Source organism: Ursus arctos, unplaced genomic scaffold, assembly GCF_023065955.2.
Source record: "Ursus arctos isolate Adak ecotype North America unplaced genomic scaffold, UrsArc2.0 scaffold_7, whole genome shotgun sequence".
Taxonomy (NCBI): Eukaryota; Metazoa; Chordata; class Mammalia; order Carnivora; family Ursidae; genus Ursus; species Ursus arctos.
The window spans coordinates 49171197-49190323 of record NW_026623089.1 but is presented as its reverse complement, the minus strand read 5'-3'; the positions used below and the strand labels follow the sequence as shown (position 1 = coordinate 49190323).

The 19127-nt window shown below is 44.6% G+C and overlaps 1 protein-coding gene and 1 long non-coding RNA gene across 7 annotated transcripts in view; one reads left to right on the top strand and one right to left on the bottom strand.

Annotated features, from left to right (window-relative positions):
- LRMDA (leucine rich melanocyte differentiation associated) overlaps positions 1 to 19127 on the top strand; it is a 1028511-nt gene that overhangs the window by 585924 nt on the left and 423460 nt on the right. For 3 of the 4 annotated variants that reach the window (XR_008957942.1, XM_057308256.1, XM_057308254.1), the window contains exon 5: positions 3023 to 3140. Coding sequence is in view for 3 of the 4 variants with exons in the window: in XM_057308256.1 (XP_057164239.1) it covers positions 3023 to 3140 (118 nt within the window). In the remaining variant the exon portion in view is untranslated. Of the gene's footprint in view, positions 1 to 3022; positions 3141 to 5046; positions 5085 to 19127 lie in introns of all 4 variants that reach the window. The other variant, XM_057308255.1, reaches the window with a different exon arrangement.
- The window catches only part of LOC123001330 (uncharacterized), a 32305-nt gene continuing 15595 nt past the window's right edge, over positions 2418 to 19127 (bottom strand). The window contains exons 2-3 of one of the 3 annotated variants that reach the window (XR_008957943.1): positions 12629 to 14368; positions 2418 to 9660 (exon numbers count right to left, since the gene is read on the bottom strand). This is a non-coding gene — a long non-coding RNA (uncharacterized LOC123001330). The remainder of the gene's footprint in view (positions 9661 to 12628; positions 14369 to 19127) is intronic. The other 2 variants (XR_006410119.3, XR_008957944.1) reach the window with 2 other exon arrangements.

Here is a 19127-nt window from a genome sequence, read left to right as displayed (position 1 = left end):
TTGAGAGTGACTGTGCTGGAATATAAGCTCCTTGAGAGCAGGGACCTTGTCTGTTTCGAGCCTCACCTTATTCTCTGCACCTGGCACAGTTTATGACAGGTGGTAGCAGCTCACTAATTATTGGTCGTGTGAGTGAATGTATGAAGCCATCTCTAAGGGAGGAACTTTGGACCCTGGGCTGAGTCTCAGGCTGAATTATTTGGGGGCAAGCCTTCCTAGTGTCCCTCAAACCTCTCCAAGCACTCACCACCTAGGAAACCCCAGGCTGGCCGTCAGGATGGGAGTCAAGTCAGCCCTAGTTTCAGGGATGACTGGCAGCCTATTTCATGGGCTGTTTCTTCGATTGTATAAGACGAGTGCTCTGAAAACAGCAGCTCTTTGTCATCTAAAATTTTTAACTAGCTTAAAAGCCAGCACCTCTCTCTCTCTCCTTTGATTTCAGGGCTGTGATCCAAAGTGGGGCAAAATGACAACGTGCTGTCTGTTGTCATCATGGTTCCTGCCAGCCCCGTGAAGACATCTTTCATTCCATCATTAAACATTGGCTGATTTTCTAATACTGATGTTTTCTTCACCTGAATATTCATCTTTTCCCACCCTACACTTAGTGGGTGTCTTTACTTCTCTGAGCGTCACTCCTGACATATTGTTTCCATCTGTACATGTCTTTATTTGAAAGAATCTGTTGTCATCAAGACTTTTCTGCTATACGCAGAAGATGGAAGTTTTCTCTGACACTGACTGAGGCCAGTGGGAGTTCTACTGGAGGATAGAAGTTCATTTGAGGCTTCGTGGAAACTTTCTGATTTTGGATAAGGTTAGAGGGCATTTGTAAAGGAAAGGGAGAGGCTCAGGGAGAGATTGGAAAGAAGATCATAGATTGAGAACGGGGAGGAAGCCGGAAGTCGATAGTCAAATTTCCAGGACCTCAGGTGTTGGGGTGAACACTTATGGGGAAGAAAAGTATACCTCAAAAGAACTGCTTATTTTCATTAAGGAGTGTTTCGACTAGAAGCCTCTATGCTGTTTTCTCTGGCATTTCAGTCATCAACCAAACCTTTGGGCAAGTATATGGAGGCCACCTGGTGATGTGAGACCATCTTATGAAGGTGGAAGCTGGCCTTGGGAACCCAAGGCTCCCGTAAGGAGGGGGTCATGCTAAATACCCCCAGGTAACGTTTGCACCGAGAACAAGCTCAGCGCTTAGGATTGCTTTAGGGTTTGGTTCTTTGAAGATCACTTGAGATTTCTTGTTTCTCCTCTTTCTCCTCCAGCCATTAGTTTTCACTCATTCAGTGAGTAATGTTAGGTCCCTTTCTCTGTGCTCCCCAGAATTACTTTGTGCATAACCCCAATCTCGGCACTTAGCTGTGGGGTTTCTAATTTTTCTGTGTGAGTCTATCTTCCCCATTATATCAAGAACCCCTTTAAAAGCAGAAATCATGTTATAATCACCTCTGTGTACCTAGGGCCTGGCACATGGTAGGTGCTCAAGAAATATTCATACAACTTAAACAAACTGGTATTTTATTGAGTCCATTCTAATACTACTTTTTGAGATAATATGAGGGTAAGAAAAAAAAGTCCCTGCCTTTAAGAAGCTCATAGGTGAGGACATCAACTGAACACCAATAAAATGATTAAAAAACCACCAGATGTTAGGTGGTATGGTGCTCACAGTGTATCCTGGGAGTGCAGAGAAGGGAGACAACAATGTGGTCTGGAGATGCAGAAGAAAAGTTCATGTGGGTTAGGATTTGAAAGATGAGTGAATACTGAAGAGGCTGAAAACAGGAAGGAAATGACAGATTCCTATGGAGATAATTTATTCCTCTTGACATTGGATACTTACCTCTTCTTCCTAAGCAGGACAGGGTCTAAGCAATGGCTCCTTTGAGTGATCAAGTATGGGGGCTCGATGGAAAGCATCTGGGTTGGTAACTGTCCCTGAAGAAGACGTATAGGCAGGTGTCTATACCTTTTATGTATGTATTAAATGTTTATGTACCTACCCCATGGCCACCTGGATCTTCTCATCAATTCCAAATATACCTGCTTGAGGACAGTTCATCACACAAGCAGCCATTAGCTTATCCATGGAGGCCATGATGGACACCAAAGACTCTTTCTGGGGGAATCTGTATTAGTATTTGTTGAGCTATTAAATGCATATCCCCTATAAACTGATTCTTCTTGTTTCACCTTGGTAAAAATTATCTTCATAGTGCCAGTGTGGAAGTAACTCAGGGATGATGAGAAAATCCTCAAGTCCCCTCTTCAATTCTTCAAGGAAACATTTCTCAGTTATGTGCACTCCTTCCTTCTATCTCAAAGTCATGTATGTTATTACAGCCTCTGGTTTATTGTCCTGGATGGCCAGTCAGTGTCTCTTGTCTTAGTTTCAAATTGAAGATGTGTTTTGTTTTGTTTTAAAGATTTTATTTTTAAGTAATCTCTACATCCATTGTGGTGGCTTAAACTCACAACCCCGAAATCAAGAGTCACATGCTCTACTGACTGAGCCAGCCAAGCTTCCCAAAGATTTGCTTATCTCTCAGAAATGAGAGTTACACAGATGACCACAGGAATGGCAATGACATAAATGGTACAGTTAGGTTGTAGGTTAGTTTCCCTGAGAACTTTCTGCATAGCAAAGAAGCCAGGCCCATTTCTAGAAAGGACGGGCAGTTGTGGGGGGGTGGGTACACTGATAGAATCTTCCTGCCTCATCAGGTGCGTGCGTGTGCGTGTGTGTGTGTGTGTGTGTGTGTGTGTGTCTACATTTGAATCAAGAACAATCAATAGTGTACATTTTTAAGGATTAGTTGTATGTGTAAAATATAATTATTTAGATTTCTGCAAAGAGTGATTATTCATTCTTCATGAAAGAAAAGAGAAGCAGCAGCCAAGATCTAAACTTCTGAAGACCTAATGATGTAGATCCCTGAGCATGAGACAAATTGCATGGATCTTTGAGGCCATCACCTACCCTCCTGAGTTGTCTCTGACTGTTTTCTTTCAGATGCTTTGTTCTGCACAAGCTGCCCAATTTGAAGTTTCTGGATGCCCGGAAAGTAACCAGACAAGAACGAGAGGAAGCTTTGCTCAGAGGGTCGTTCATGAAAGTGGTGAAGCCCAAGGTAAGGCGCCTACTTTCTGGTCTTCACAAGGGGTTTATGTCTTGTCTCACTGATTATTATTTGCACGTTAGAGGATGTTCTTCTGTGTTTGGAACGCAGGAGAGATCTGCAACCAGGGTTGTATCCGTGGGTACACTGTTGGCCTAACAAGACGTAGGACTGGGAATAAATTGGATCTTCCTGTGATCCATCTAAGGGGACCTTATTTGTAAGGTGATTTCACCCAGGTGGCTCTTTTACCAATAAAGCAGCACCATACACAGCCCAATGGTGATGTTCTGGGGGGAAGATTTCAGGTCTCCTTGAAGATGTTTCTTTTACAAGGTGGGGCCTCTGCAGGTCTGTTGCCGAGAAAGGAGAAAGAAGTAAGCTTGGGGTATTTACTTTTCCTCAGGTGGGTAACATTCGTTCAGTGACCCACAGGGAGCTCTCCTTTCTTGGGGCCATAGTGAAGGTAGGGGAGAGTGATTTTCTTCTGTTCACAAGGTATGAGGGCTCAAGAGCTCTCGGAGATATTATTAGTGAGAAAGGTCATTTTTTTCTGACAATGTGACCTGGGACTAGCATATCCCCACATGCAGCTCCCCAGAGCTCCTGGGAATAGTTTTACTGACCTTTCCTTTATCTGCTGAGTCTGCATCCAGGTCATGGAAGTGAATATGGTGTCATCTTAATGACAGCATTGATGAGGCAAGGGAGATGTGGCTTTGAGTCTTGGATTCAGATTCAAGGAGATTTTTAAGGATGTGAAACATTTTCTCTTTGGGAGGAGCTGGGATTCTTCCGTGAAGCCCAAGGCTGGAGAATGGACCACATGACTCTTGATGACCCCTTTTGAGGTCCCTCACTGCCCCAGGGCCCCGTGGAACTACCCAGTCACTTCCTGTGGGACCCTAGCTTGTGTGTTGAAAACACTGGCCCAGAAATCCTGGAGGTCTGGTTTGTCCTCGCTTATTGACTTAGAGTGCCTTGCACATGCATTGAAAATGATTAAGAGGGAAAGAGAAAAAACAAACAGAACCAAAACAGAAAAATGAAACCTCTTCCATCAAGTTGCTTGGCTGGCAGCAGACCTCAGGCCACTTTTTTTCCCTTGAATCCATGAGGTGCCACTTTTTTTCCCTTGAATCCATGAGGTGCAACTTATTTCCCGTTATGCTGAATAAAATTGCTAACAGTTGTGGAAATATATGATATGGAGGGTATAATACTGGCAGATAAATGTATTGTTACCTGTTTCAGCATGTGGGAAATTAATTGAGTGATTCGTTTCATAGCTATTAAAGTGTTAACAGTTTTCCTTATTGAGGCACACATTCGATGTATTGCTCATGACTGCCTTTAGTTATTCCAGCTTTTGTAATTTTGTCCAAATGAAAGAATTTATTTCTTGGCCTCCCCCCCCCCTTTTTTTTTTTTTTTGGTTAAAAGATTCCAGAGGCAGCCGACATCACCAAACAAAGGACAACAAATGAACTGTTTATAATATCTTGGGTTCCTGCCCATTCCACATTTTCCACCTTCATGTATGCATGCATGTTACACGACAGATTCGTATTTCTCCGGCTCCCCCTGTTCTTGACAGGGGAAGCACTACATTGTCCCAGGAAATCGGAAGAAGCACTAATACAATACCCACCACGTGTGCTCACCACTGCCCTAAGGCTCTTTGTATTCTAATCTGTGAGTCCTCAGGCAACCCTGCAATGTAGGAGGAAGGGAGCACTGGCTGACTCTGCAGGTGGGGTAACTGAGGCCTGGAGGTGTTAATTGGGCAGCCCGGCTAGTTAGAGCTGGGACTGGGGCTGGACTGGTGTGTCTGACCACAGAGCCACACCCTTCGACTCCGCTCTTACCCCTGGAGCAAGTGAGCCACCCATTTTCCCCGTGCATTTCTCTGTTGCAGATAAAAGCCTCGGAAGAAGGCCTAGAGGAAGAAAACAGGTAAAAGCTGAACTGCTCTCTTGGGGTCAGATGGCAGAAAGCTGAACTGCTCTCTTGGGGTCAGATGGCAGCCGGGGCTGAAACCCCGCCCGGCTTTGAAAGCAGGCAGGCATGGCTCCTTAAAGTCCAGTAGTAGCCGGCTCTCTGAGTCATGAACAGCGTCAGCAGAAATGCTTTTCAAAGCTCCAGATTAGTTTCTAATCAATTATAGAATTAGCTTATGTTTGTGTGATTGACTCCCACATCTTTACTAATGGTGTTAAGCTTAAAAATACCCATTAATTATTTGAGGAGAGACAAAAACACTCTGACAAAGCATGGGGATCTTCAGCTGTTATCTTTTCGGAGAGTCACACGATTTCCAAACTGGAGAGGCCTTCTGAAATCAGCTGGTCTGTGCTGTCACTTGATGGGTGAAAGAACCGGGTGAGGGTGTAGTTTCCGGAGGCACCCCCCTGTCCCCCCGCCCCGCCTGATCCCACGGAGGCAGAGCCGGGGTCAGAAGGCAGGGGCCCGGGCTTCCGGTTGAGTGTTCTATCTGCGCCCGGATGCTTCGAGCGCACAGGACTGACTTCGCTGTGCTCTTGCTTGCACGGCCCACTCATGCTTCTCTCGAATGCCAGGGAACTCCCCCAGGCCTGTCTTCAGGATACGCATTGGTACTTTTCTTGCGGATAGCAGGAGGCCAAATGAGTTTCTTGCTGAATTAATAAATTGGCGCTAAAAAGGCTGGTTCTCGCCTGCGCGCAGTGTGTGCAGACGTCTGTTTGTTCCTGCGCAGGTGTGCATACACGCTCTCTGTCTCTGTGTGTGTATACATATATATGTTCTGGGAGGTCTGTGTACACTCGGAGTCGGCTTCTAAGTGGAGAGCGATTTCCTCCCCGTCAATTGCCGACGTTGTGCTGAGCACACTTGCTGAAGACCTATTTCTCATCACAGAGTCGGAATGGCAAGTTGGCTTCTGTCCTTTCTCAGGCAGCAGAGGCCCTGTTGTGCTCGTTCAGCAGAATGCTCTGATGGATGATGGAGGGGGCCGTGATTTGGGGAGCTGTTTTCATTTTATTCCTGACATAAAGTATTTGGGAGAATGGAAAATGCCTCTCCAATCACAGCTCTTGCCTTGGAGGTAGGGGACAGGCAGTCTGGGTGTTCTCGGCTGACGCAGATGCAAAATCATCCAGAACTCATAAAGCCCCTATGTCACAAAGGTTTGATTTGTACCTGGCAGGCCCTGGCGCCTGAGCACGAGTTCGCTCTAGCCTTCTGCCGTGATGACACATTTCCCTTCCATCGCTGCCTTTTGGCTTTTGTTGTTTAAAAGCTGCTTTCTGTCTGAGCTCTGATTGTCCTATAGAAAGATGCCATCATTCATTAGGGAAGTGATAGCTAATTCTACAATGGACTCTTCTAGACTGGTGTGTTTGTCTTGTGAGTTAATGGACCTACGACAGCTAGGCTTCCCTCATTTCCTGGAATTTTAAAGAAAAGCTGTATCTTTTGCAAATATTGGCCATGGAATCATGCCATTGTCAATGCCGAGAGCACCAAGCTGGATGCAGAGAAGGTGGGGAGGCCCCCAAAGAAGGGCTTCTGTGATGGCCAGACCATGATCCCCCTTGCCACATCAGGGAACATAAATCAAAGGGGCGCGAGGCCTGTCCAGGAGGGTATGCGTGGCGGGCATGCCAGCCCTACACATCAGACAGTTCAAGAATCCGACAGTCGGAATTGCTTAATTATGTCCTGGCTTTGTAATTATTCATCCCTGTTCTGGCAAAGAGCACGGTTGTCATTTCTTTGACATAATTATTTAAAGCTGAGCCCTCTTGTTTACAGGCATGTATATGAAGTTGGCTACCAACTGTGTAATGTTCAGAACCTTATAGAAGCAGTGGGGAGAGCAGCTACAGGGACAGCTGGCCCGAGAATCACAGCCTGTGTTAGAAAGTGTTTTGACATGTGTACTTTTGCTTATATTTGTGGCCATTCTGTTATAGGTGAGAGAAGGTAATAGGTATGTTTGTGGGTGTCAGCATGTCCTTGAAAATATGTGATGCTTGCCTTTATGTGGGCCTGCCTGGGTTTCCTATCCTGTGTAGTTGTGTATTTGTATAGTTTATATATTTGTGTGTGTGTATCTTTGAAATAGTCTTTTTTCCTGATGGGGTGGAAGCTGTGTGTGTGTGTGTGTGTGTGTGTGTGTGTGTGTGTGTCCCAGAAAAGGAGGGAAAGGGAGAGGAGGAGGAGGGAAGGAGGGAGAGGAAGACATGATGGATTAAAGGAATAAACTTCTGAGTCTATGTACCTTCTGGAAATCTTTTTTATTCCTGACCTTAAACTGAAAGTTGGACGTTATTTGGGGTCTGAGGATCGCCTCCTTCCAGGGCCACACTACACAGTCCCGCTCCTCACACTGGCACGAGGACCCAACTCCCTGGTTTCCTTTAGCTTCCTTCATCTGTGTCTACGTTTTTGGACTGACACACACACAACAATGGCAGCCCAGGATAAAGATACGTAATAGGAGCTTTGGGAAGCCAGCTTCTGTCAGGATGAAGCAGCCCCTCATCTACCGAGATGTCAGCTCCATGAGGGTAGGAACTTGCCTGTTTTTATTGCCCCCGCATCCCCAGGGCCTAGTTTATAGCAGAGGCTCAGCCAATACTCGTCAAAAGAGTGAACTGGAAACAGCAGAGCCTTTTGGAAGATCCATCGTGAAAGGTGGTCCATTTTTTTTTTTTATTGCTTCAATATGGTCTTCTGGAAAAGCAGGGAAGGGACCTCTGCCTTAAAAAAAAAATGTAATAGCTTGAATCTGTGCGTTGGCAGAAAGGAGAGATTCTGGGTTGTGTATTTGTTTTTCCAAAGGGTTTACCCCGGATTACTTACGATGGCAAAACCTCCGGCCGCCCTGATTGCCGGCCTGGGCTTCTCCAGCAGATAGTATTGCTGGGGAAGGCAAGGGTGTGATCTGAGCTCACGCTCCCTGTCACTGTGCACAGTGTTCTCTGCGTCCTTCTCTCGGAATCCACCTGCTCCTATGAAGGCTTGTGGGAAATAAAAACTAGCTTTTCTCAGCAAACATATTGAGGTGCTCCACAAATCTATGTGTAGTTTAAATGAGATTTTCCTGGTCTTAGCTGCCATTGTCGTGTGTGTGTGTGTGTGTGTGTGTCTATTCCATGAAGGAGCACTGCCTAGTGGCTTGCTTGGTTTACTTAATTGTTTTATGCCTAGTCGAATTCTTCCCTACCTGCTACCTTGTTCTGAAGCACAGTGTGCGTATCTTTTGTACCTTCTGTTATGCCAGTCTGGCACAGTTGCGAACATGTAGGAGGTTATTAGAAACTACCTCTAAATTGATTACAATTTTTAACATTTACTCTATACTGTTTTCAGGAATATATATTTTATATAAAGCCACGGTATGCCTATAAATAAATATTGTAAACCACATATACATGCACTTAAATAGGTGATAAGTTAATATATATTGAAAGTTCTTTACCGTGCCAAACATTCAGAAGAAAACTAAAAATGTCAGCTTATTTTCTGGATATTTCTAATTACCTGAATATGTTAGTGTTTTATTGTTCTTTTCTGTTTTCACGCAGATGTTTCCTGTCTACAGACATATTCAGATTCTATTTTCAGTTGCTTTATAGTAAATTTTGAAGGGAGGAAAAAATTTTAAATTAATTTATTTTTTGGAAGATGCTTGGGTGATGTGTTTGGAAACAACTCCAGAAGCAAAAAATTTGCAGTCTGTTTGTTTTTCAGTCTTCTTCCTGATTTCACAGTTTGCCACATTCGTCGGAGGTAGGGGGGAGGATTTTATATTTCTCCATTTTTAGCAGCATGGCATCTTGTGTCTCAAGTAAATGCTTTCAGAGTACTGTTCTTTGGGGGCAATTTTGGTATGCCTTCATTGCCTTGCTTTTGCATGGCAACCATCTGTAATCAAAGATAGGGACGTTTTATCTCCTGCTCCTGAGCAAAGCCTTAGGGACAGAGAGTCGAAATCCATAGTAGGGAGAAGGAAAGTGAAACAGAAGTGTTGGTGCTGAAGGCAGCTTCTCGGAGCCTCTCCCAGAAGTCCCTGGGGCCTGGCCAGGTGCTGAGCACAGAGCAGGTGTCACTCTAATCCATTAGGCCCAAGGTCTCATGAGAGATTGTTGTGTCTCTGTTGGAGCCACTGGCTTTCACTGCATCCCAGTGGCCCAACTCTTCCTCTTTTTGGCCTCCCTCTACCGTGCTCACTTTTGTCCACAGATATTTAGACAGACACGTGCCTAGAGAATCATGGAAGTAAGTGGCATTCTTTAGGGAATTCGATCCCTAGGATACTTCATACAGCTCTAGAACTTCACAGTTGGCACAAGAGTGGTAGAGTTCACTGTTTATCTAAAATTGTGTATTTCTTTTTACTTCCCCATTCTATTGACTTTGGCCTTGGCCATGTGATGCTTTGGCTAATGGGATGTGAGTGCGGGTGACAGCATGCCAATTCTGGGCCACAGCCTTATGAGGTACCATGTGTTTCCACTCACTCCTCTCGCGTGCCTGCCATTTGCTGTGAAAAGAACACAAAATACACATTGAGCAGGCCTGAACCTAGACTGCAGCCTGAAGCAGATCTACCGCTGCCAATCACAGACCTCTGCATAAGAGATAAATTCTTGTTGTAAGCCGCTAGGATTTTGAGTAGTGTTGCTGCAGGAACTTGACTAATAGGTAGGCCATCCATCCATCCATCCATCCTGCCCTCTGGTCCTTCCCTGGCCACTTGAACCAGGGCTCTTAACTAGGACACAACTTTTTAGTTTTTGGTGTCACAACATCAACTTCTTGAGGCTTTCTGGATGCTTAGCTAATTAGGATTGCAAGGTCAGCCCAAGAGTTGATCGACTGCCCAGTAGTACATTATTAGATGTGTTGGCACTTTCCTGATATATGAGTAAATACAATGCCTAGCATGTATTGTGTTCAGTGTGTTCTAGATATTGTATCAGTGACTTAGCAATATTATCCTGAATCTACAAATGAGGAAACTGATGATCAGAGAATTTATGTGTATCACCTGAAATTACAGAGCAATGTAGAATCAGCTTCTTCCTTGGGTCTCCCTAGGCTCCAAAGCTCACCCTTTTTCCCCAATGTATCTTAAATTTCATTAACAGGCATGAAAATATGATGGGAGGTAGGAGTAAAAGAGTGGGAAGATGAGGATGTGGAAGGGAACCAAAGGTAACTTTGTGATTTGACCTTCTGACTACTCCCCACTCCAACCCATTTTGGTGAAATGCATGGTCTAGGCAGAGAATTGTAGGAGCTGGGCCACGGAGGGCTCAGTTTCTTAGGCCAAGTTTGCAATTTAATTTGAGGATGAGGAGGAACCTTGGCAAGGTTTGAAGTGGGAGGAAAGTATGGGTAGGTCTCTGCTGGGAGAGGGAGTGATAGCGCCCTGTGCACAGCAGGTACGGTAGACAGCTGTGAGAGGCAGCCACTGGCCCAGGGCTTCCCAGCATTCAGAATGCCCCGGCCACTGTAGGTGCTCAGATGGCCAGAGAGGTCGAAGACCTAGGGTTGAGGGCCTTCTCCCCACGAGTTCGGGAAAGCGTCTGGGTGGTAGCAAGCAGCTCAGACACTGGGATGAGGAGGAAGCTGATGGCTGATAGAGACCCAGCAATAACTCCCCTGGAAATGGGTCCATGGCTTTCTAAAAAAGTTCTTTGACATTTTCTCACCTCGAAGACCCCTGTTGGCTATGGTATAGTTGCTTTAGTTTTGAGGAGTGGATTTAGGGCCTTGTAAGTGGGCTGTGAAAAGTCCTTCCTCATGGGATCTCTGGTCATGACTGATATGGAGCCCTTAGAGCTGATTATGTCTGTAAACTGTGCATTTACAGCTTGACATTTTCATGATCCACTTGAGAAGACGGTTTCTGGTTTTTTGCCTTTGCAATTTAGGTTTTTTTGTTACTTTTAAAAATTAGCTTGAAAGGAAAGAAAAGAGAAGCGATAAATAAAGATGCCTCCCTAAGACAGTGGGTTTTCATAGAATAAAGTTGAGGCCCTGCCTTCAAGTTACCATATTTTAAGCTAATATTACCCTGGGTTCCGTGTGCAGCATCAGGGCTGGGCAGGGAGCTGCGCCCCCCAGCAGGTGCATTGGTCAGCTTGAACAACACCTTAGCCTTCACATGCTTTATTCCACTTGTCACACCTCCCCCACCCCACTGATTCTTTGCTTTGAGCCTGGGGATTCTAGCCCACTGAAGAGAAAGAGTAGGTTGGAAATACAGAGGCAACTTGTTTAGGAGCAGAGAAAAAAGGCTAGTGACTGAGGTCTGAGTGAAGGAACATCAGGAAAGCATCAGAGTCCCTACCCCTCAGTGAGCTCAGGGCCTTGCTTTCGATCCTTGTGAACTCTGTGGCTTCATGAAGCTCTGCCTTGCTTTGAAAGTCCCTTCTGGGACATGGAAACATCAGATGGTGGGGCCTGAACCCCCAGGCAGATAGACATCCTAGAAGGCAGGGAAGGCTGCTGGATGGATGGCCCACTGGGGAAAAATCATGAACATTGTTCTGAAGTTAACTTTGATTTATGTTACGAGTATTTGCAGTTCTCTGGCTAAGGAAAAAGGATAAAATGAAGATGGCATGGTCCTAATTTCTGCTCTTGAGTTTGGTTATTTCCAAAGTGCCTGCAACTAATAGCAGGTGGGCTAGTTTGTGAGGGCCGCTGTGACACATACCACAGACTGGGTGGCTTCAACAACACACATTCGTTTCTCATTCTGGGGGCTCTAAGTCCAAGATCTAGGTGTTGGTGGGAATTGGTTTCTTCTGAGGCCTCTCTCCTTGGCATGCAGATAGCTGCCTTCCCCCTGTGGCCTCACATGGTGTTCTTGCTATGTGTGCCCATCCCTGCCAGCTCTGTGTGTGTGCAGATTTCAGCTTCTTACTGGGACACTAGTCATATGGGATTAGGACCCATCTAATGGCTTATTTCAGCTTATTTGCCTCTTTAAAGGCTCTGTCTTTAAACGTAATCCCATTCTGAGCTTCTGGGAGTTACAGCTTAAACATATCATTTGGGGGGGGGGGGATATAATCCAGCTCCTCCCCACAGACAAGAAGGGGTGAACTTTAAGAAGATATAAAAGAAAACTCGAGTAAGCTTAGTGATGGAAGGGATGTCTCTGGTATTTAACATTTACTTGTGTTTTCATTGTCCCCAAAAGCCTAAGAAGCAAAGTATTAGCAGACAGGATAAAGTAGTGGGATACTCTTAGGCTGTCCAGCTTGAACACGGGTGAAAGTTTTCACAAAGTCTGGTTGCAATAAGACTGTAATCAGTTTGTCTGAACGTGAAATACATACTTTTTGAATATCATCCAGGTGAGAGCCAAGCAGGTATAATAGGTAAATACCAGTATCAGTATGAGCTCCAGTAATGGCACTTCCTGCCTCAACACAGGAGTTCCAGCGAGGAGCCCGATGCTCAGAGGAGAGCTTCTTCGCATTTACCATAATTACCTTTTCGGGGCGCCTGGGTGGCACGGTCAGTTAGGTGTCCGACTCTTGGTTTCGACTCTGGTCATGATTTCAAGGTCCTTGGGATCGAGTCCCGCATTAGGCTCTGTGCTCAGCGGGGAGTCTGCTTGAGATTCTTTTTCTCCCTCTGCCTCTCCCACTCATTCTCTCTCAAATAAATAAATCTTTAAAAAAAAATAGCCTTTTCTCCTAGAACGTGCCATTTGCCCTAAATGGTTACTTGATAAGTCAAAGGAAGCAGTTTCTTGTTGTAAGGGAGAAGAGTTAGGACACATTTCCATGGCTTCCTGCCTGTGCCTTCAGAGGGCTTATTTCTCCCTGCCCAGACCTTCAGGGCCATCTATGTTCTCAGGTAGCTTGTGAGTTGGGTGAACTCTGGGGGAAGCATGTTTTCGCCTCTCTATTGTTTTGTCCACCTGTGGTCACCGTGGCTTCCTTCTGGGGGCCGTGTACCCAGTCTGGCTCCAAATGCATCCTCGCTGGCCCTCTGACCAGGCAAAGTGGTGTTTCACAAGCATGATAAGGCAGGTCTGCCCTTGGGGTCCCTGAAGGCTGGTGGTACAATTAGCTCTTTTATTTGCTTTTCTGCTCCTTACAGTAGAGCGTCTTAGATTAACAGACAGGGCACCATCAATAATGCACAGATGCTCTGTAATTGGGGCTTCCTTTGATGTTAATTTAGCTAAGTTCAATGCTATTGTCAGTGATAGCAATTACACTCAGCCTTTTCACCAAGGACATTTTAGGATAATTTTATTTTTCATGTGCATTTTAAAATATGGCAGTAAATTCTGAGCTACATTACCTGAATTAGAACTCATTATTTCTTTTCAACAGTGAACTAATGCTCTCTGTCTAGGCTCCAAAGCTGTAATTTTTTTTTTCTTTTTGAAGTGGGGAATTTTAAGTGGGGCTTCTACTCCATGAAGCTTTTAACTGGTGAGCAAAATTTAGAAGTAAATCACTTGTTTTTTGTTGGCATTTTGAAGTGTCACAGAGGCTATCTGGCTGAGAGACCTCTCCTGTGCTTTATTTGGCCCATTTTTATTCATTCCTCCCCACCACCCAACCTTTACTTTTATTCTTGACATGATTCAAGGAGTTGCCTCCAGCTGCTCTTTGGGGAAGGTTTAAAATCTGGATTTATTGGCTATTGTATTCCATGGGAAACATATGATTCTTACTTTGTTCCTGGGCTATTGTCGGATTTGCTGTTCCTTTTAGAGGCCAGTCCCACTCCACATTGCAGGTGGAGTTTGGATTCAAGGCTGAACTTCTACCTTCTGCTGTTTCTCCATTCTTAAGATGGGGTGCATGATGCCTCCTTCCATGTTTGTTGTAAAATTTAAATGAGATAATATGTGTAAGGCACTCACGCTCTCTCTGGTATGTAGAAGCAGGGGCAGCTAGTGGTGTTAGCTGTGTAATTTCAAAGCAGGTCTTTTCTTTTCTTTTCTTTCCTTTTCTTTTCTTTCTTTCTTTCTTTTTTTTTTTTTTTTGTGGCATCACTGTGTCATCGGTTTGTGTGGGTGAACACAGGGAAGGTCATTTGGACTTGAGGCGGGGGATATATTAGCCCAGGCTGCCGTAACAAAACACTATAGATGAACTGGCTTTAAACAACAGAAATGCATTTTTTTCATGGTTTTGGGGCTGGAAGTCCAGATCGTGGTGCCATCATGGTCTACAGATGGCCACCTTCTTGGCTGGGTCCTCAAAATGCTGAGAGAGAGAGAGAGAGGGAGAGAGAGAGAATATGCAGGTGGATGGATCTTCCTCTTTTTATAAGGCCACAGTCCTGTTGGATCAGAGCCCCACCCTTATGACCTCATTTGACCTTAATTACTTCCAAAGGATTTTATCTCCAGAGACAGGCACACTGGGAGTTAGGGCTTCCACATAGGAATTCTGGGGGGACATAGTTCAGTCCATAGAAGGGGGTATTGCCACCATATTCCTGGTGGCTTCACTGGATTTTAAGATAAATGAAATGTTTCGAAGACTTGTGCTAAGCATCTACCTTCTGATGAGAGTAAAGCACCTATCAGAAGGGAATCTGGGAGGAGAAAGAAGGCCCCATATTCATCCTGGAGAGGCCCTGGCCCCTCCATTTGAGGGTCTCCCCAGGCACTGCACAGGGCCTTTTTGTTCTTGTGGGGACGGTGGAAGGAGAGAACCGGGGCAAAGGGGAGGCACAGAAGTGAGTACAGCGTGGAGGACGAGGCCGCCCCGCTGTCACCGGGAGCAGGAGGATGGCAGTGCCATGGCCCCAGGTGGATCGCGCTGGAGCCAAGGAGTTGTGCCCAGGGCCCACATCCGGAAAAGGATGCCTGGTGCAGAGATAACTCTTTAAGCCCTCTTGTTTGGGTGACTTTGGACTCACTTCTCTTAATCCCCCTCCAACTCCCTTGGCGAAACCTAGAAATCAAGGCCAATGGTGAGATCCTGGAATTTGTCATTGGAGTCAACCCCTTCTACCCCATAGTAAAATGAAGAAAATTGGGCAGTGGAATCCGAGGGGGCCTTCCACACACCCAGAGCATATTATCTCATCATGAGAAGGGCCCTGAAAACTCCAGGGTGAGATTTTGGATCTTGGGATAATTAGAGAAAACGGTCAGGAGCTGTGTCACACAGAGACACACACTTTCAAAGAAAAAAAAATCTGTTTCAACTAAATATAATACTTTTAAAAAATGTCTAATGTCTGCACCCGTTTTAATTTTTAGTCATGGGATCTTTTGGAAAAGATTCAGTTACAAAGTCCTTTTGTCTTCCTTGTGTTCAGAAAGCCCTTGGTACTAACGTGTGATTTCTGCACGTCGAACCGCACAGAGGCCTCATCTGAACGCTGTGAATTGTGTTTGCTTAGGTAAAAATGGATGGAGTAAGTGAAACAGACTGAAGAATGAAAAGTTCTTCCTTCTTTGCTTCCCTCCCCACTTCTTTTGCACATTATATGACTAAATGTGCGACTTTGTTCACATAACTGCTACAAACAGTTCACTGTGTAGGCCAAACGCTCTCTAATGCAGTAAAATTAAGAAATAATATGCTTTGAAAGTGATTTATGAGTGTGGTTAAACTGCCAGATTTACAAAGAAATAGTTCAGATCTTGGGAAGCCTCAGGAGTCACGTCAAAAATGAATTTGACCATGATTTAAACTGCTACTTTTCTTACATGACATTTAATATGTGTACTTTGGAGGCCCATATGTCTTTAATAAAATAGCATTAAGTTTTAAATATGATATGAATGCAGCCAGTTTCTAAATTCATAACCTTTTCCACAACTCCAAAATGCTAACCAATAAGGGAGTCATACACGCAATAAAACATAAACCTTAGAAAATAGCTTTTTATTAAAATGGTTAGACAGTTGGCAGCTGGGTTGCAATGTAATAAATACTTACAGCGTTGTGGGTTTATCAGACATTGTTTACCCTGCAAGCAACTGGGACCAGACAACTAATTATAACCCCTGCACAAAAGCTGTTCTTGCTGAGTCCTCCTGAGTGTGCCAGAGAGGCCAAATGGTTTTTCTGAGAGCTCGGGACAAGGAGTCCAGAGATTTGGATTCCAATCCCTCTCTGCCACTTAAAGGAGTGTGACCCTGGGCAAGTCACTCCATATCTGTAACTTTCCTAGTCTGTGTCATGGGGACAATAACACCTGCCCTCCAGGTTTGTTATGACAGTAGGAAACAAATGCATGCTAGGCTTCTGAGACGTGCCCGGCACATAGTAGGTGCTCAGGAAAGAGAAGCAATGCTTTTGAAAAGATTCTTTCATAAAAAAGTAATTTAGGTGAGTTCTCCAGGTCCCTTCTTGCAGTGACATTCTATGATTTCTCTAGGACAGCACTTAGAAAACGTGAGCCACTTAGCCAGAAATCAGTGTGAGCTTCGTGGAGAATGAAGGGGAAGCTCCTTGCCTCACCTCTCGAAGGCATGAGCATGTCAGAAGTGACAGAAAGACATATTTGGCTCAGGGGGGAGCAGGAGCTGTGCTGGTGGCCAATGTCACTTAGCTATTCCTAGAGATGGACGTGAGGTGTGCAATTGCAGCCTCTTCCTTTGGGTTTCCAGTGGGTAGAAAATGGGAGTTATTCTTGTAAGTTGTACTGCATGACAACAAAAGTTCTCTTAGTGCTGCCACTGTGTATGTATGTGTGCGTGTGTGTGTGTGAGTGTGCGTATAAACAGATCTCTCTGTGGAGTGATTTTGTAACGGGGCTTCCAGAACTCCATGTTTCTAGATGCTTAAGTGCAACTTTCTTTTTCTGTATCTCAGATGAAACAGCCCGTCTGACAATGGTCTGATTGTGTTTGTCCATGCAACCAAATATTACCACCTTTCACAAACTTCCTTAGGAAGGAATTCCTGGATTTCCTAAAAGGGGAATTGTGAGTTATATTTGAGCTTGGGTTTTGAATCTCAGGGCTCAGACATGTGTGCCATAATCAAAGATTAAAAGGCCCAGGGACCATTTCATTTTGTTTTATTTTATTGTTATATGTTTTTTAAAACAATGTTATGATCCCATTAAGGGAAATTAACAAAGAGAATCTTTCAACTGTATTCCCTACACGCTAACTCTGTGACTTTTCAGCTTGCTCTGTTCCCTTAAACCTTATCCCTTTCTGTAGGTATTATATGTGTGCTTAGTGCTCTGTACATTTACCTAATATTTTTATTGTATTGTGCTACTTCGTAGTTCTCAAGTTTAATCTTTTCATGGACTGTACAATTCTTCATCAAATTGATGGAAGTACTATCCGCCACCAAACCATTTCCCCACCATTTCTAGATTTTAACCTTAGGTACAAAATACCGTTGCTTGTGTGTGGTTGGGTGGGTGTGGGTGTGTGTCAGTGTGTCTTAGAGTGTGTTTCTTTTCAATTATTTCCTTAGGATAATTTTCCAGGGATGGGTTTATTGGATCTCAGGGTGTGAGCATATGAGCGGGTTTGGTTCTGCATAAAAATGCCTAGCCACCATTAACCAAGTGGCTGTCCGGCCTGGATGAGTCATCCCACCTACCCTGACTGGAGGAAGAATATAGGTCAAAAGGGATCCTTCACATTTCGAAGGCTTTCTTTGGGAATGGGGTCCCCCAAGTCTTACTGGTTGGTATGGTTCTGGAAAAGCGGCTTAGAATCTGTAGGCGCTCCCACCAAGCATGCATTGACCTGCTAAGTTGTAGTCCTAGGGAATTAGGGGTTCCCTAGAGCATCCCCAAAATTATTAGCAGCATGCAATCCTGATCAGTGTGAATGTGCCTTTAGACTGGTAGCCAAATCTTTGTGTAATACCAATCATCTACCCATAAAGGCACAAATATGTTATTGTTCTCAATAGGCAATTTAATGCAGCTTTGGGGAGGAAAAAAGAGAAAAGAAGATTACAAGCTGGCTGATCTTGCTTTTATTTCCCTTAAATCTATCCACACTTCTCAGGGGTTGTACTTGTTTAAAGATTGTATGCAACTGTGCAGTCTGTGTGATTTGGAAAGCAAATCAAACTAAATATGAAGTTTTCAGCATGTGCTGTTTTTAAAGGATTTCATGCATTTATTTCAAATATACATTTCTTCCCAAGTAGTGCTAAACCTATAATCTTTTTCTTGTTACATTTCTTTTTTTGGGGAGGGAGGCCGAGAGGGTGACTTAGTTTTGGAGTGGAAGGTTCCTATTAACATCTACCTCCTTCTTGTGCAGCATTATTCACAGCAGAGCTATTAAGGCTAATTATTTTCAGGTTTCTATCAAAGGGGACTATTCGAGCTGACAAAAAAAAAAGCATTTATTGGGGAGAAAAAATGGTCTGTTTAAATAAGAAAGGGATCATTGTCATGTGCACCCTACCTCCCCCTCTCATTTATTAGCCTTGCAGGGAGGAGGGGCCAGGAGACCCCACGAGAGTCTGTAAGAGGAGGTTCTAGGGAGCTGTGCTCACTGAGATGCCTGGTACCCCAATAAGGGCGGTGCTTTTTTTCCCCTCATTTTTCTCCAGCCCCCCTGGGTTGCTCATTGACCTCGGAACTGGTGTCAATCTGTTATTTTTCTTCTCATTTTGGGTAATATTCACTGACCCTTGGTATGTAATGGAACAAATACTGGTTTAGGGGCCGGGTGTATTAGGAGAGCCTAACTGCTGTAACCAACAGCCCCTGAATCTTGGTGGTTTAGTCCCTCTCAGTGCACTGAAAGTGTCTGGGTGCAGAGTGAGGCATGCCCAGTCAGTCAGGGTCCTAGGCTCCTTTTATCCAATGGCTCTACATTTTTCTTGGGTCTTGGAGTTCTTCACTGGATGGAAGCCAATGCATGGAGCAAGAGCAAGAGTGTGGGGAACTGTCTGAATGATTTATGGACCTGCTTTTGAGCAGGTGAGCAATGCATCACTTATACCCCCATTCCACTGGCTAGAACCCAGATATATGAACATTCGTAACTGCAAGAGAGTCTGGAAAATGCAGCTG